Here is a 19,208-nt window from a genome sequence, read left to right as displayed (position 1 = left end):
ATTTTCTTTATGGGATATTCACTTGACCTGGAGTCATGTGTTAAAAAGATCTGTTTCTTCCCACTGTACTACATTGTCGCCCTTGTTGTAAACTAAATAACTGTGCAAGTGTGGCTCTATTTCTGCACTCATTCTCTTCCAGTGATCAATTTGTCTATCTAAGCCAAGCAGCATAAGTTAACACAGTACTTTTTAATTACTGTAAATTTATAACTCTTGAAACTTGGTAGTATAAGCCTTTCAAATTTATTGCAATTCTTTATACCTTTTCAAATCAGATTGTCAAGTGCATGCTTAATTTTGCTCAATAGTTTTGTAGTCTTCCACATATATATGTATATGCTTTACACATTTTCAGTTAGATATTTTGTGCATTTTAATGCTATTGTAAAGATATCATTTTACTGAGTTTCAGTTTTGAAACTTGCTAGTATATAGAAACAATTATGTTTGTATATTGGCCATTTGTTCAATGATCTTGCAAAATTCTTTTATAAGTTCCAATACTTTGTCTGTAGATTCTTTTGCATTTTACATATACAATCAATCGGGTCAAATGTAAAAAAGTGATAGTTTAAAATATTACTTTCCTATTTTTATACCTCCATTTTTTTCCTGCCTCATAGCACTGGCTGGCATTGCTAATGTATATCAAATAGAAGTAGTGAAAACAGAAATCTTAATTCTCATTCTCAGGAGGAAAAGTTTCAATATTTAGCATCTAATTACCTTGTCTGCCACAGGTATCTTTTAAATTTTAATCACACTAAAGATTTTTTATTCTATTCCAAATTTGCTAACAGATTTTATAATGACTGGGTATTGCATTTACACATGGATTTTTGTTTCTAATGAGAAAATAAAATTTTTCCCTTCATTATTCTAATAGTGTATTAAATTACGTTGATTACTTGGTCATGTGTACTATCTTTTTATATATTATTAGATTGTATTTGTTAACATTTTGTTTATGATTTTTTAATGTGTGTTCATAAGGAAGAAATATCAGTAATTTTCCTTTCTTATAATAAATGTGCTTGTCAGGGTTTGGCATTATAGGAAATACATAAAAGCTACATTAAATACTAAAAATGATAGGAAAACCTCCTATAATTTTATATCCTCTTAAATATGAAGTAATTTGGGTCGGGAAGTTTGCCTGTGGAAATATTTTTAAATATTATAATTCCATTTATTTGATGTAGAAGTTTAAAAATTTTATCATTATCTAGTGTGAAAATTTAGATACAATGTTATCATATTATCTTTTAGTGTTTGTGTGATCTTTAGAGTTGCCTCAATTTATTACTGACATTGTATTTTTTGTCATCTTTCTTTTTTATTCTTAAAGTCTTACTACGAAGGTTATTAATCTTACTTAGGGTTATTAGTTTCATTAGCCTTTCTGAAGAATCACCTCATAGCTTTATTTTCCTGATTATATATATATATATATATATATATATATATATATTCCTTTTCTTTAATTCTGCTCTTATCTTTTTATTTACTTTCTTATCCTTTCTTTCAGCTCAATTTGAGAATTTTGATTTTTATTTCTCTAACTATGTCTTTGACTAAGGAATCTTGAATCTTCTGCCAGTATCTGCAAGACAGTGACAGGCTAACCTATAAGGTTAGTAAAATCTGACTCTTCACAGTTCTTGACAATAATAATACCTTATTTTAAAAAATATATTTATAGAAATTTTAATAATGTCACCTCTCTCCTTCCTGATTTTGGTAATTTTGTCTTCTCTCTTTTTCCCTCCTCAATCTTGATCAAGATTTATTAATTTAGTTGATTTTTAAATAAAAAGCTTTATTTTTGTTTTGTTTTTTTTCCTGTTCCTTGTTACTTCTTTTCTTCAGCTTAATTTGTGTTTAAACTTTTCTCTTCTTTGTTAGCTTCTTAAAGTGCAAGTTGAGGTTAAAGATTTAGGATTCTGTTTGGTGCTATAAATTTCCCTTGAAATACAATGTTTTCGTTTTGTCCCACATTTTGCTATTTTGTGTTTTCACTTGCATCCCATTCAAAATCCTTTTTAATTCCTTTTTTATGTCTTCTTTTATCCATGTATTATGGGGAATTGTGTTAGTTTGTACATATTTGGGATTTTCTGTTACTGATTCCTAAAATTCAGTTTTGATCAGAAAACATACTTTGTATAATTTGAATCTTTCAAAATTAATTTAGACTTGTTTTATGGTCTAGAATATGAACTAGCTTGTAAATATTTTTTGTGCACTTAAAATGAATGTGTTTTCTGTTGTTCTCATTATATAAATGTCAATGGTGTCAAATTATTTGATAGTCTTGTTTAAGTTGTCTATATTTTTACTAACTTTGTCTTTATCAATTGTCGAAAGAGGGCTGTTGACATTTCCTATTCTAATAGTAAATTTGTCTATTTTATTTGTAGATCTATTGGCTTTTGCTTCATATATTTTCAATCTCTGTTAAGTATATAAACATTTAAAATTGTTATTCCTCTTGATGATTTGATGCCTTTATCATTAGGAAACGACCTTCTTTTTCACTGGTCTTATTCTTTGACAGTGAAAAATGTCAGATTCTCTGACATCTACTGAGTCTGATACTCATAAAACCACTCCTCCTTTTTATGATTGCTATGAACATGGTATACATATTTTCCATCATTTCCCAACTTGTAAACTGTTTATGTCCTTATTCTTGTAGGTATTATATAATGGGTCATATAGTTGGCAATCTGGTAATCTTTGCCTTTTTTCTTTTTACAAGGGGTGTTATGTTTAATGTGATAATTTATATGGTTAGGCATATATTTCTTTGTAGTGTGATAACTGATTTAGTTTGGTTTAAATCCATCATCTTAATTATTTGTTTCTATTTGTCCCATAACTTTTTTGTTCTCTTTTTCTGTCTTTCATTGAGTATATTTGTATTTCATTTTATCCCTGTTCCTTGCTTTTTAGCTATAAGTTTTTGTTTGTTTTTGGTGATTGATTTGGGGTTTATAGTATACATTTGGGTCATGTGCCCTCCATGGCTTAAGAATCAGCAAATGCCTGGAGTGAAAAGCTCTCACAGAGTATCAGGCTCACTTCTGTGTACCTGTCTTCTTCCTATAATCTTGTCCTCTTGATCCTAGCACCTTGACATGCTCATATTCAGAGTTTTGTTTTCTAGTTTTAGGAAACTGTCAAAAGTTCTATTGGCTTCTCTGCTTCTTAGGGACTGTCTTCTGCTTGCTTCTCAACTTCTTGCCTTGTACTTCCTAAAATTCTACAAATTCCCCTAGAGGAAGAGCAACACACAAATACTGGGTTCACTTAAATATCTTCGCTTCTCTCTAGGATTGTGGCCTCTTAAATCCTGACTCCCTTGGAAAATCTCCAATGTCTTCAAACTTAGTATCCACTTTTCTATCAGTTCTTGATTAGAGCATGGCTTCCTATAAGACAGTCCATCAGAGGTGAAACCAGATGGACTAGCATCATTAGTTTTTGAATGAAGCATTTTTCATCTTTGAAAGATAAAATTATTTGTAAATTTTATGCTTTATTGTTAACATATTTCCACTGTTTTAAAAAGTAGAATATTTTTGTGTTTACTGTTTATCCAGAGAATAAAAATAGCATCACTACTACTTTAGGATTCAAACTGGTTTCAACAGAAGGGTGTCTCCAGTTAACGCTAAGAGCTCCCTAAAGAAGCTATTAGGATGATGTCGCTATCTTTATCCCTATATTTATGTCTCTCCACACACACACACACACACACACACACACACACCCCCACCATTAATTCACCATGTCAAATCTCTGGTCACAAAACTGTATGTGGAAATGAGAATCTGTGGTACAGAATAAATGTTTCCATTAGTGATATACATACACACAAAACTCACTGGAAAAATTATTTAAAATACTTTAAATTAGAAATCGGCAAAATTCTTCTTGTTTTTGTCAAATAAACACATTATGTTTATAAATCATTCTGCCTACATTTTGAGGTAACAAAAATTTAAATTTACAAATTATGTAAAATGTTTATTTTTATGAAGTCACTTATGCTTTAATTCAAGTCCTTCCCCCTCTTAATTCATTTTATAGTTTTGGAATGGCAAGTAGAGCTAATGTTACCGCAAACATTTCCATTAATCTGAAAAATGTGTTTTTTGAAAAGCTGCTCAGCACAAATAAGTCTACAAATAAAGTCTCCTTTGCTAAATAAGTTTAAATTAATTTTGTTTCAAATAGTGATATAGTGCTGGAACCCTAAGAAAAATGAGAGAAATAAGGAGAAACAGCATTGAGTTGTTGTCGATATAGATACATTTTTTTTTTATTTGAAGGGGAAAAGTAAGTCAGGCCAATAGTGATTTAAATGACTTTAAGAAAAATTTTCCACTTTTTTGCCTTTTAGTTTTAGTGATTTAGTGGTTATCAGAATTTTTTTTAGTATGTAAAACGAATTTGTTTAAAGGCACTCATTTTGTGAATTTGTGTGAAGGCACTAGGCACTTACTGTGAAATTTTAACTGAGTTTTTATGGCTGTGGCATAAAGCTAATAAAACGATCCAAGCATTGTAGCCATAATTTAATGAAAGGTGACTATCTTAAACTGACTTAGTTCCAAATGTCTGGCCTTATTTTAATTTAATGGCTCTGTTTCTAAGCAATAATCTAATTTTAAGCTTTTTGTTTATTCCTAGCAAAGTCAAACAATATGTACATTTGTTAAGAATAATCTTTGGGTGACACTTGAATTGATGTATCCCATTAAAAAGGATTTGGGGAGCCTCTTTTGAGGAAACTGTCCAAATTGTTTCTTCTTATGATTTGTAGAAATAAAAGGGATAAAATCAAGTACATATCTCTCTTATTCAAAATTAACTGTTGAATGTTAAATATTTTCCACATCGATTCATTTTGGATTTATTAAAATAACTTTCAGAAGTAGGATTTCTTCCAAATTCTTAGAGCATTTTAACTATAAAAGGCATAAAAATATTTTGCAATCCCATGGGCAGTAATCTGATATTTGGGAGTTTTTTTTTTTTTTTTTTTTGGAATGAACAGTGTATAAACTTTCCAAATTAGACGTTTATGTGTGGTCCATCATGGACAATATTTATTTCTGTGTCTATAATGTGTTGAGTACTTGAAATACAAATTGGACAAAAGAAAGGAAAAAAATGTATGGAGTACTCTCTCTTTTGTAGGTATTTATACTATTATCTAATTTATTTCTTACAGAACTCCTACCAGGGTAGTAGGTTGCTATGGTCTGAATGCTCCCATCTCCCCAAAATTGATATGTTGAAACTTAATCCCCAATGTATGGTGTTAAGAGGTGTGGCCTGTGGGAGGCAATTAGGTCATGATGGCTGCACCCTCATAAAAGGGAGTAATGGCCTCATGAAAGAGGCCAAGGGAGTTTGTTCACTCCTTCCACCAAGTGAGGACACAGTCAGAAGGCACTCCCTATAAAGCAGAGAGCAAGTCTTCACTAGACAGTAGAAATCTGCTGGTGCCTTATCTTGGATTTCCCAGTCTCTAGAATTGTAAGAAATAAACTCTTGTTGCTTATGAGCCATCAGTTTATGATATTTTTGTTGCAGCAGCCCGAATGGACAAGGAGAGAGATGTCATCTCAATTTTAATGAGGAAGAACCTACAGCAAACCTGCGGTTATATAAATTGTTCCTGACTATAAAGGCAACAAATGAAGAGGTGAAACATAAACACCAATTTTAGAGGGAAAGAAAGAAAGGTAAATCTTAAAGTGACCACTTCCATTGCATCCTCACAATCACACATTCATGAATTCATTCAATTACTCACACTAGTTAGAATCTGGATGCCTCTGTCCATGTGCTGGGCATGCAGGATATAAAATAAGTAGTTGTGGAGCTTGACCTCAAGGTTACAGTATAAGATGTAGTAATAGACTACAAATGCCATGAGAGAGGAATGCCCAAGGCAAGCCTACTTTGCTCTATTAGTTGAGATGCTGTCCTATGCCGGGCCCTGTCTTGTTTATCCCTACAATAATGGGAGACAGATATTAGTCCCCTTATTTTGTAATTGAACAATCAAGCTTCATAGAGATTAAGAAAATCGTTAATGGTAATTCATTTACTGAGGGGGAGGGCTTACCTTTGAACCAAGCTGATGTATCAGCTTCTGTTCTTACACTGTGCAAAACTTGAAATAATTCTCCATACTTTTTTGTGTCAATTATACAGAGTATAGTCATTCAAGCATTAGTGAGCAGTGTATATTTTCTCTAGCTTTCTTTAAAAAAACTTCCATGGCAACATGTTTTTCCTCACTAATATTGAAAATTCATTTAGTGATTAAAAACATATAAGTTTGTCATTAAAATGGTGAGTGTGGACTGTTCCCTTCAGGATGCTCTTCATCCCAAACATCGTTCAAAGCATCTCACACCTCTGCTTAGAAGTCATCCTACTGAGAATAGCCACTACTGGGCTGTCAGTGATGGTGGAAGCCTCCTCAGTAAGGCATTCCCGAATGCCCAGATAAGAGGAGTGTATCCTCTGGACATTCACAAGATGATAAGTAGGAAATGGCAAAACAGAGCATACATTATTTCATCTCCCTGAATATCAGAATCTTTTCTTCTCTTTGCATCCTTCCAGGGAAGTTCTGCCACAACAATCTAATTGACTGTGGGGCACCTCTGAGTTCAGCCTTCCATTAACCAGCCTAGCAGACTCTTAATGCCACTCCTTGGTGCTGGACTCACATTCTTAAGTCCCAAATCCTGAGTGCACCCACATCAGCACATTCAGGCCTGCCCAACTTTCTATTTAATTATCTTCTGTTGGATATCCTTAGAGTCAATGCTCAGTCATGTTTCTCAGTGTTGCCTCCCAACTTCTCCCTACCCCTACTCTTGCCCAGTTAAGTTTTCTGGGCACCACACACATATGTGAACAACCCAATTCAGAATCTCATTTGAGGGTCAGCTTCCTGAGGCCACTCTTGGTATCAATTACTATATAGGGTTCTAAGAGAAAATAATACAGTGAAAATGGCTAATTGAGGAGGGTTCAGTAAAAGGATTTTATACAGAGGTGCAGGCTGGTTTGAGGGAAATTAACAAGGGGATGGTGCAGTACCCTAACTCTGTTCTTATGCCTCATGTGATTGGGAAAGAGGAAGGAATAGTTTCCAGAATACAGAGAGAAGAGCTACATGGACAAGATAGAAACTATGCCCTGTGGAGGACGCACCCAAAATGCAGTGATTCAATGGGAGGGAGCTGGGACTAAACCCACTTCAGCCTCACGCCTTCTCCCACGCACGCACCCAGCTGGCACAGATAGAAGGCAAGGGAGCCAAGGAGCCTCTGGATGGTTTCCATAGCATTAGCATTCTGAGGCACAGGGTAGGGTAGAAAAAGTGGTCTGGTGGCTGGTCATGAAGGCTCATTCCTGTAATCCCAGCACTTTGGGATACCAAGGCAGGTGGATCACCTGAGGTCAGGAGTTGGAGATCAGCCTGGCCAACATGGTGAAACCCTAACTCTACTGCAAAAAAAAACATTAGCTGGGTGTGGTGGCACACGCCTGTAATCCCAGCTACTTGGGAGGCTGAGGCAGGAGAACTGCTTGAACCTGAGAGGCGGCAGTTGCAGTGAGCCAAGATCGCACCATTGCTCTCTAGCTTGGGCAACAAGAGTGAAACTCCTTGGTCTCAAAAAAAAAAAAAAAAAAAAAAAAAAAAGATGGGAGGGGGGTCTGGAGAGGCAAATAAAATATATCCAAGCAGTGGGCCAAATATTTAACATAGGATTGTTTATGTTATTTAAAATGCATTTGGGAAGCAGCTATGTTCAATTATAATTGTTTTTCCCTAGATAACTAATTATATTGAATAGGTGACTGCATTCATTTTGTGAAAGCAGAACAATTAAATATTCAGAATTCAGCCAAAGAGTTTATCTTAAAGAACATTTCAAGTTTTGAAAAATTTACATTTATATCAGAGTTATGCTCATTTGCATTTAACGATCATATTATTTCAAAAACATTCATTATTTAACAAAGAATAATGAACTGTGTTCCCTTTTCTCAATTTTGGCTGTAATTTAATACACAGTACAGTGTTCGTTTTCATAAACTGCACATAAACTGAACCATATATATTTGGTTAGCAGTATTTATTATATAAAAAGAACATCATGGGGCTCTTGGGTAGAAAGTATAAAGAAATGGAAAGGGTTGTAGAGGAATAATTTAAAATAACTTTGTTACACTATTATTTATATCATTCTTTATCCTTTTAGAGTGCATGTTTGGAAGGTAATAAGTTAAACTATGTTCTATTTTGTTTGGGTTTTAACTGTTGAAACTTCTGTAGGTAATCAACATCACATGCTGCTTAACTGAAAAATGATCTAAAAAGTCTCTTTCATTCAAGGTTTTCTTTGATATGTTTCAGGATTAACTCAAAGTCTTTGCAGAGGAAGTTTGGGACAGTAGTTAAGCTTGTGAACATTAGCCATAGGTTTCATGTTTTTAAAATACGGTTAAAGAGGTGTTCACCCTCTATGGTTGTTGTGAAGATTACGTGTGTGTAGTATTTTAAGTGCTTAGTGCCTAGCATATAGTAAATGCTCAACTAGCTCCACTTCCCTTTGTCCTACACATTTGCCTAGTTCACATGTTATGCCTAGATCCCTACACAAAGGTAAATAACTCAGGGAACCTTCCTTGATCCACTGATCCCTAGATTATAAGAAGCTCTTTAATACACCTCTTTAGAGTAACCTCCATTTTTCCTTTAAAGTACTTGGTTTGTAATTATATGCCTGTGGGTTTACTAGATTAATGTCTGTTTCTCTTGCTAGGCTCTTAGCATTTTGAAACTATGTTTGTTTTGCTAGCCAGTGTCACACAACAACGGTAAAAGTAATGTTTGTACAGGAACTTACTGACTGACAGAAAGTCTCCAGAGTATTTAGAATGCTGGTAGGCACACTGCATTTGTTCAATAAATACCTTGATAATCAGGTGGCAACAGACACTGACCTGGAAATGCATTTAGAAGACAATGATCTTGAACCTAGAATTGTTCCTAAGAGGAAAGTGCTTGCTGAGCTTTAACTGTACAGCAGCTTTGCTCATGTGAAATTAAAATGTATGCTTCTTTCTGTTCTGGAAGCCAGAGAATACATGGAGTCCAAGGTCTGTCTCGCTCAGGTACCAGATAAAGTTTTAGAGTTATCAGTAGCAAGTCTTGCTCACAAAAGGCTTAGCTTCAAACACGGAAGCACCTTTCTCCATAACTTTAGTCTCAATTGTTAAGAAAATATTTTTCAAATGAATAAATTTTGTTTGCACAAGTCAAAAGAATTTGAAGTTTGCTTATACTATGAACAGGTATTTACTAAGCACCTATTATGTACAATAGTTAGGGAGACAAGTCATTCATGGGGGAGAACTGTTTTTTTTTGTAAACAGAAATCCAAGGGGGCTTTTCTGAGATTGAAGACCAATAACAGGAAGCTAGAGTGGGTTGTGCAAGGAGCAGCCAGGCACAGGGGAGGAGAAAATGGAAAAAAAAAGAAGTGAGCATTTTGGGGATGATTGAAATATGAGACAAAAGAGAGAGATTTCAGCTGCTGTGGGGAATGGGAAATGTATTAGTTATCTATTGCTGTGTAACAAATTACCCCAAACATGGCCACCTAAAAGAGCAAATTTTTAGAAATACATAATTCAGTGGGTCAGGAATCTGAGCATGGTTTAGCTATGTGCTATTTGCTTAGGGTCTTTCATGATGTTTCACTCAAGCTGTCAGTCAGGCCTGCATTCATCTCCAGGATGAACTAGAGGAGGATCTACTTCCAAGCTCACTTAAGCATCGCCTTGTGGGCCTCTCCAGATGCTGCTGAGTGTCCTTACAGCATAGCAACACGCATCACCAATGCAAGTGACTCAAGAGAGATCAACAGAGGAACCAAGAGGGAAGCCACAGGTTTTTTTATAGCCTCATCTTGGAAGTGGTATTCTGCCATTTCTGCCACATTCTATTCACTAGAAGAAAGGCACTAAGCCCAGCCCACTTTCAAGGGGATTGAAGTTCTAGAGTATTTGGAAGAATTTGAGCATATATATATATATATATATTTTTTTTTTTTCTTTTTTTTGATACAGTGTTTCATTCTGTCATCCAAGGCTGGAGTGCAGTGGCGTGATCTTGGCTCACTGCAACTTTCACCTCCCAGGTTCAGGTGATTCTCCTGCCTCAGCCTCCTGAGTAGCTGGGATTACAGGTGCCTGCCACCACACCCAGCTAATTATTTTTTAAAAATATTTTTAGTAGAGACGGGGTTTCACCATGTTGGCCAGGCTGGTCTCGAACTCCTGGCCTCAAGTGTTCTATCTACCCACCTCAGCCTCCCAAAGTGCTGGAATTATAGGTGTGAGCCACCGTGCCTGGCCTTTGCACATATTTTTAAAACCAAGAGAAAACTTAGGAGACTATCTGGGTCTCTGTGTGATGCCCTATGTATAATTGTTGGGTTGAGCTTTTAAAGAAAGCTAAAGATATACAGTAAAGAGTCATCGTTTCCCTCAACCTCCTAGAATTTATGTGTGCGTGCGTGTGTGCGTGCGTGCGTGTGTGTGTGTGTGATGCAAACACACACACACACAGAGAGAGAGAGAGCAGAGGCAGGCTTGAAGGCAGCCTAGCTAAAGTCACATCACATATAAACTGATACCAAACAGTACAGCGTCTTAGTTCAAATCTCTACAGGAGGGAGGATTCGGCATAGTCTACAGAAGTCAGAAGTCTTCATAGAAGAAACATGAGTTGTTCCAGGTTATGAATATTAGTATGTTATATTTATTTAATGTATTTTGCTTATTATTGAAGAAAAGATCATTCAAACCCACTCTTTAAATGAAGCAAAATAACCGAGTTCATTGGTTAGCTTATATTGTGTGTTTTTCCCCATCTAAAATATCTTTTTATATAAAGTCCTTTATTCTTTAAGTTACCATGTATTGAATAAAGGAAGGAAGAAATTCCTTGAATAATGGATATCTACCTCTTAGGTACTCCCGCTGTTTCAAGTGTGCATGCGTGTACGTGTGTGTGTGTGTGTGTGTGTGTGTGTGTGTGTGTGCGCGCGTGCGCGCGTACCTCTTCACAAATCTTGGCACATTTATACGACACTGTATGTACCAGGCATGCAAATCTTGAAATAAGGGAAAGTAGGTTGCATCTCCCATCTAAATTCTTCTTAGTCCAAAATCAGTGTTCTGGGAGCTATGAAACTCCATATTCATCAGTTAAACTTGTCACTTCTGCTGTGGTCATTACTGGTTCAGGCAAACAGAAGAAAAAGCAACTTCCTTCTTCCACATCTACACTTATATTATTTCCTTGATCGAGCACAGAGCTATTTTGCCACAGAGAGCTTTCCTGTTTTTTTTTCCCCTCTTCACTCCTATGATGTCAATGGTGCTGATGCAGCTGCGTAATTTGCATAGAAAGTTTCTCAGTTCCGTAGTTAGAATACCAATCAGGTGGCCTCTTGCTAAGCATGTTTATTCTTTCTTAATTGACTCTTCACTTGCATGCTTTCCTGCACAATGCATACCTGCTTGTATATTCTCTGCCATCTGTTAAACACTCACCATGTCTAAAGAGTGGCCTCATAAGCCAACCTGAATACTATGAAAACACATTGGTATCTGGCCCAATATTATAAAACTGATCAAAATCTTCTTTTTTAAAAATGCAATCAATAAATATATATCACCCTAGAGTTTTGGTTGTCTTACATTTGAGTATATTTATTAACATGTAAGTCTGCATTCACCAAGATAGAACCAACTATATATTTATAAGTGACCTTTTAGTTATAAACAACTGCATTTATCCACTCCAACTGTAAGCAATCCTACATGATTTCCAGCCCATAGGAAGGAATCCACTTTATCATTCTATTAGTAATTGCTACCCAGAGTAAGACTGGCTGATCATAAATTTTGGACTTTACTAATGAGAAGAACATTTGGAAGTATACTCATGGGAAGAATAGGACAAAATAGTTTAAATTGAAAGTCCTAAAAAATCCGGGTTTGATGGTCACATACTCATAGATCATCTAGCTCAATTTCCCTTCTAGTGCTTTAAACAACTTCACAAAATATCATTCAACAAAAACCGTATTGCTAAACTTGAAATATATTCAATGACGATGTAACCTATTACCTCTCAATTCATTCCATAAAACTTAAAGTACCGTCTGTCTGCCAGGACCTGTGCTGAGATGAGAGTTGGTAGTATAAAACTGAGGAAGACATGAGCCTCTGCCCTCCCACATCTCATCCCTTCCATTTCTAGATGCTTCTATATTTAGAAAGTGATTGCATTTATTTAGTAAAGGTTCACCCTAGAACCAAAACCAATGATCTTTGGTTTGCCATCTGGGAGTTATGCAGACAAGACAAATCTCTTCTTTATCTTGTCAGTCCTTTAGATTTGAAGGCAGCTATTACGTCCACTCTGAATCTTTTCTTTTTCAGAGGCTTCTGGTCCTGGAAAATCCAGGTTATTTTCCTTTGAAAACATTTTGATTTGAAAATGTCCACTTTCGGCCAGGTGCAGTGGCTCACACCTGTAATCCCAGCACTTTGGGAGGCTGAGGCGGGAGAATCACAAGGTCAGGAGTTTGAGACCAGCCTGGCCAATATGGTGAAAATCTGTCTCTACTAAAAATACAAAAATTAGCCAGGTATAGTGGCAGGTGCCTGTAGTCCCAGCTACTAGGGAGGCAGAGGCAGAAGAAGCGCTTGAACCTGGAAGGTGGAGGTTGCAGTGAGCCGAGATAGAGCCACTGTACTCCAGCCTGGGAGACAGAGCAAGACTCCATATTAAAAAAAAAAATAAAAAGAAAAGAAAATGTCCACTTTCAAATGTGGGTTGCTGAACCTGATACAGTTTACCTTAGGCATTATGTCTGGACATCCTAGAAAATGCTGAAAAGAACACTTTAAACCGAAAGTGTAGATTGTTAATGGATTCTGTGGGTTTGTCATCATAGAATACAAACATGATGATTTTTCTTAGACTGCATTCATCCCCCCAAGTCCTGCCAACTATTGGCCAGACAGTATCATAAATAACAGAGTAAATCCCCTTAGCTAAAGTCCTTGTTTTCTAGGTCCTATTGTTATCATCCTGGAAGTTTTTTATGACTTATATAACTCATGAATAATAACATACTCATCCTCAAGTAATAATTAAATCTTCATTTGCAGTAGAACTTTTTGCTTTAGGGAAAATGAACACTGCCTAATCACAGAAACATGAAATGCATCTGCTCAAAATAAAGCAGACAATTTTATAATGTTATGCATTTTTTAAAAGTTAAGTAAGCAAGGAAAAAAAAGAAATAATACTGAATAAGGAAAATAAAAGGGAAAGAAGTAAAACTTTGGTAGTTTAAGCTGTTACTTTTTAAAAACAAGAACATGTATGTATGCTATAATATATGCTGATTGCAAAAAATAATTTCAGAAAAATAATTTCATAAAGACAAGTTAAAAGGGAAAGCAAAGATTATCTGGTATACTGTCAACATCAACTGCTCTTCAGCATTTTCTTGACAATCCAGGACTACAGCTAATAATCTGATGTTTGTCCTTCAGGACCTATTGGCTCTCTCTCTGTTTGTACATATGTGTATACATATACACACACAGATGTGGATATACAAACTGTGGTCACAATGGACACATTTAGTAGCTTGTTGTTATCACATAATTAACATGGTGTGAATAACTTTCCATCATAAGTACAACACTATATGAATACTCTTAATGATGACAGAATTATATAGAGGCACCATAAGAATTTTAAACACTCTTCTAATGACAGACATTTAGGTACTCCACAGTTTTTTTTTCCATAATAATCAAATATATGTACCCATATTTCTGCCCATTGTCTGATTATCTATTTGGGATAAACCCAGTGAAGGAAAATCCTTGGCTTAAAAGATAAATACAAATAAAAAAATTTGATATATATGGCCAAACCACTTTCTGGAAAGTTTACATTCTTCCCAGCAGTATATGAGAATGTCATTCATCACATTCTCACAAGCTAATGGCTTTATTTTAATTTTTGAGGATTTGATTTTCACTGAATCTTTAAGTACTATAAAGGGTGAAAATCTTTGCATAAGTTTATTGGCTATATATTGTCTCTTATAGATATGCTTTGTTAATTTTCCTATTAGTATAGTAAACTTTTTCTTATGATTGTATAGAATATTAAGACTATTATGCTTTTTCTGCCATTTATACTGGAAATTTTATTTTTAGAGTTTGATTTTTAAATTCATTTACGGTGTTCCCCTCCCCTAAAATAGAAATTTTAAATTTTGATACAGTCAATAATACTAGTGGCCTCTGATATCTTAGAGTCTTGAATTACAATGGGCTATAATTAGCCATTTCACAAGGAGGTCCATATAAGGCAGTTTCTCTATAATAAAAATCATAACTAATTTAAACATATGTTATCCTATTGCCAGCTTTTACTTTCCTGGTCATGAGCTTAATGATTAATAATTTAAGAGATTGATTTATGTTTTACAGTCTACACACCAAAATAATATTTTCCAAATATAATTTTGTGGAATTAATAAAATAAAACTTTCCTCCTTTACATTAATTGATTTAGTAAACAACGATTGAACACTAGGTGAATGTATGTGACTCCCATACCCAGAAAAACAAGGAAACAGTAATGTCAGTTACCCAGATCTCATGGAATTATAGATAGCAATTGATTCCTTGAGTTATCACTTTATAATTAGAAGTCAATTTCTAGGAGAGTGTATGAGGACAGTATTTTGAACAAGGATTTAATGTTGGGGAAACAAAAAAGTAAAAGGTAATGTAAGAGAAAGCACTTTTTATTCCTTCTTTCTTCCCTCACTTTTTTTTTTTTTTTTCTGTAAGAGAAGTGTCTGTTAAATGAAGCTGTGAGGAGATAATAGTAGGCCTGGGTTGGCAGCAAAATGTTGGAGAACTTTTCAGGCAGTAACAACAGCCTCATACTGCAAGACAGAGGGAAATCGAAAAGTTGTAATTCTGAAAAGACCAACCTAGCTCGATCAGAGAACTGGTCACAGAGGAGCTGAGATTGATGCTCGTGGACCAACAGATGGAAAGACTTGGGTGACATACTCAGGAATTGAGATGCCATGTGATCTGTGATGGAAATCATCTTTAAATTATGCTCCTACCATTTATCAATTATTTTGCTGGAGACAGATTCCTTGAATTTCTCTTAAAAGATTTATATTTAGAGAGGGATGATTCTTTTTCTGTGCTTCAGAGAAGAAGGACTGAAGTTTGATAAATTGTATATCCAAGCAACAACCATTTCTTTAAATGATAGATTCTAAAGTCAGTCACACACGCCAGGTAGAGCAGATAGAGTTATTTTAACACAGCAATTTCTGATTGATTTTCTTTAGCAACACCCAATGTGAGTAGGTCAAACTACAAATTATGCCCTGTATGATTTTCCCTTCCAGCAGTTTGCTAATAGGATCATCCAACAAGAAAAAAGCCTTTTTCAAGATTAAAAACATCATCTGGATAAATTTAGATTATTTTGATAGGCACATCTCAAGGGTAAACTGAAAAGAAAAAAGATATCTTTACAGCTATGCTTCAGTTACCTTCCTCCTTTCCAAAATATGATCCAATGTGCAATGCTGTTTTGGTCCTTTTTTTCTCTTAAAAGGGTGAATGTTTACATAAGTCTCATATTTTGTTTATTCAGGACACTCTAAATGTACAGTTTAAAGAAAGAAAACAAAATTTATGTTTTTATATGGTTATTTTCTGCCACAAGGTTAACAGTTTTTAAGTATAGTGTCATTAACACCCATAATCTGTGTGGGTTTTGAAATAAGGAAGGAAAAAGTGTTTTTGTTTTTGCTGTAGGAATTAGAGCTCAGAACATGAAATTATATACAGTTGACACTCACTGACTTTAGAGAGGTCGGAATTTCCTATATTTATTGACCTTAAGTGGTATTATTTTGGATTATGAAAGGCTGCCAAAATGTGACTCTAGTCAAGGTAACCACTTAGGCATATTTATGATTTTCTTTAAATATCTTTCTAAATATATCATATTTTTTATAATAAGATTCTGCTACAGAACCACTTTCAAAAAAGGGCCTCCACCAATGGCCACACAGTCTGTACAATGGACAAGTCCATTAAACATGTGGACTGTAATGTGAATGGTGCCCCCTGGAGCTGTGCAATGGAGCTTGCGTGAAAATGTCCATGCTGCAAAATAAAATCTTGAAACAGATTGACTGTGTTGGCTTAAATGGTTACAAATAAAGTTATACCTATCTATCACATTTTGTAGGTTAGAGAAATTATTAAAGCAGACATAATCCTATGTTTTCATATACAAACACAAATGTGTATGTGTGTGTGTGTTTAAATGCATACGTATGATATAACCTTTGAAAGTACAAATGATCTAAGATTTGATGTGTTGCCATTTTGGTGAAATTAAGCTGAATAAATATTTTTAAAATATGATAAAAATGCATAATTCATGATAAAAATTTTATTTTCTTAGGGAAAATTTGGGATGTTATAGCGCAACACCAGATTTTTACTCTGTAAATGACTTTTTAGCTAGACCTCGTTTACACTGAAAATTTAAATATGGTAACAACACACTTTTAAAGTACTCAATTTTATGGATTGACAGTTCACCTATTTTATCCTACGCAGTCTTCCATCTTGTAAAAACCCAGATGAAGTTGCTCTGTCTATCAATATGTTAGTATATAAGCTTGTTTATATGCCTGAACTTAATTTACAAAATGTGCCTTAGTATTATACTTCTCGGGAATAAACTAGGGAACAATTTCATTATTGTACAAATAATATTTGAAGACATTCACATTGTTAAAGACTAACATTACATCTGAAATATACAGAATAAAATGTTCCTTTCCACATCCTATTTCCTATTTCTACTCAACTTCCAAAAGGTAAGCCACATTAATGGTTAATATAAATTCTTTTGGTTTTTATACAATCACTTACATGCATATACACGTCTATATATTTTCAGGTTTATTTGCTTTTAAAAATAAATGGGAACACTATTCATATTGTTCCACTCCTACACTTTTTAAATTAAGAATATATTTTAGAGATATTAACATAACCATACATAGGAATCTACTACATTCATTCTAAAGACTTGATAGTTTTTTATAGTATGACTATACTTCATTTTATTTAAATGAATGTACACATGAAGTATTTATTGAGCACTTCATTTAAATAAAGTATTTCCCTTCTGATTTACCTTCTGCAATTTTTAGCTACAATAAACCATGCTTTGATGAATATTCAGGTACAAATAGCTTTATATAATATGAGTACATATGTCTACAGAGAAGATACTTTGAATTTAGGGAAGATACTCACATTCACACTTTATAGATTTTGCCAGTCTGCTCTCCACAGTGGCTTTACAAATTTAACCTCACACCAACTTAATATAGCTATGTTTTCTTGCATCCTCATTAACAAGGTATTAATCTATCTTTTACTATTAGCCAATCTTATATTTAAGAAATATATATTTTTTGCAGGTCCTTGATAACTATTAAGGTTGGATAGCTTTTTGCTGGTATTCTTTGCTCATGTTTTTGTTGCCTTGTTTGCCTTTTTCTTATTTTATCAAATAAACTATTTGTGTATAAAATATTTTTGAGCTGGAATTGGTGGCTCACACCTGTAATCTCAGGACTTTTGGAGGCTGAAGCCAAAGAATCACTTGAAGCCACAACTTCAAGGTCAGCTTGGGTAAAAAGCGAGACCCCCATCTCAATCAAAAAATAAAATAAAATAAAAAATTAGCCAGGTATGATGTTGTGTGTCCATAGTCCCAGCTACATGGGAGGCTGAGGTGGAAAGATCACTTGAGCCCAGCAGTTCAAAGCTGCAGTGAGCTATGATCACACCACTGCTTTCCAGCCTGAACAACAGAATGAGACCCCATCTCTAAAAAGTTAAACAAAACAAAACAAAACAATTTGACCTTCATATGTTAATTTTCAAATGTTTCCTCCCAGTGACTTAAAAATTTTTATTCATGATATTTTAAATCAAATCTTTAAAAAATTTATATGGCTAATTCCACAATTAAATATATTTCCCTTCATATTTATTACTGTAGTTTTGCATTTTTAATTTATTACTGTAACTGATTTTATTGTTGCATCTTCCTCGTCTCTTAGCTTAGCATTTATCATTTATTCAATGCTTACTCCAAGGATACAATATGCATCCTTGGCTTATTAAATATTTATAAATGAGTACTTTTACTTGCCTCAAACAATGGGAGAGGCTTAGAAAACTAAGTCACTTACATTTCTGTTGACTTATATGCTATTGTCATTGTGAATTTTAAACCTCATAAAATATTTTGTGTAATGCATTTGATATTCAATTAGATGTATCTATCTACCTATCTATCCATCTATCTATCCATCCATCCATCCTAATCTGTCCATTTCACTTGCTCCTCATTCCTCATTTCACTTGCTCTTCATTCCTTTCTATTTCTCTCACTTTCCATTTGGAATCATTTTCTTTATGCCTGGAGAGTACCTGTTAATACTTCCTTTAGTGTGTTTCTAATAAATTTTCTTTTTCCTTTTTTTGAGATGGAGTGTTGTTCTTGTTGCCTAGGCTGGAGTGCAATGGTGCGATCTCGGATCACTGCAACCTCTGCCTCCTGGGTTTAAGCGATTCGCCTGCCTCAGTCTCCCAAGTAGTTGGGACTACAGGCATGTGCCACCACGCCTAGCTATTTTTGCATTTTTAGTAGAGACAGGGTTTCACCATGTTGACCAGGATGGTCTCGATCTCTTGACTTCATAATTCGTCCGCCTTGGCCTCCCAAAGTGCTGGGTTTACAGGCGTAAGCCACTGCGTCTGGCCAATTTTCTTGTTTTATATATCTAGAAATCTCTCTATTAAAATCCTCATATTTTCTGTTCATATTCTTTGCCCATGTTTCTGTTGCCCTGTTTGCCTTTTCTTATTTTATCACAGAAACTGTTTTTTCTTGCTATGAAGTTCTAGATTGGCAGTTATTT

The 19,208-nt window shown here is 34.6% G+C and overlaps 1 protein-coding gene across 2 annotated transcripts in view; it reads right to left on the bottom strand.

The window, feature by feature from the left end:
- CABCOCO1 (ciliary associated calcium binding coiled-coil 1) overlaps nt 1-19,208 on the bottom strand; it is a 101,591-nt gene that overhangs the window by 48,574 nt on the left and 33,809 nt on the right. The window contains exons 6-7 of one of the 2 annotated variants that reach the window (XM_037743382.1): nt 12,943-13,017; nt 10,973-12,624 (exon numbers count right to left, since the gene is read on the bottom strand). The exons of the other annotated variant lie outside the window; for it this stretch is intronic. Of the exons in view, the coding sequence (XP_037599310.1) occupies nt 12,499-12,624; nt 12,943-13,017 (201 nt within the window). The 3' untranslated portion in view covers nt 10,973-12,498. Of the gene's footprint in view, nt 1-10,972; nt 12,625-12,942; nt 13,018-19,208 lie in introns of those variants that run through there. 2 annotated transcript variants of the gene reach the window in all.

This window comes from Cebus imitator, unplaced genomic scaffold (genome assembly GCF_001604975.1).
Source record: "Cebus imitator isolate Cc_AM_T3 unplaced genomic scaffold, Cebus_imitator-1.0 Scaffold142, whole genome shotgun sequence".
In the NCBI taxonomy this organism is placed as follows: Eukaryota; Metazoa; Chordata; class Mammalia; order Primates; family Cebidae; genus Cebus; species Cebus imitator.
Note: the sequence above shows the minus strand (reverse complement) of the source record. Positions and strands in the feature narration are given on the sequence as shown.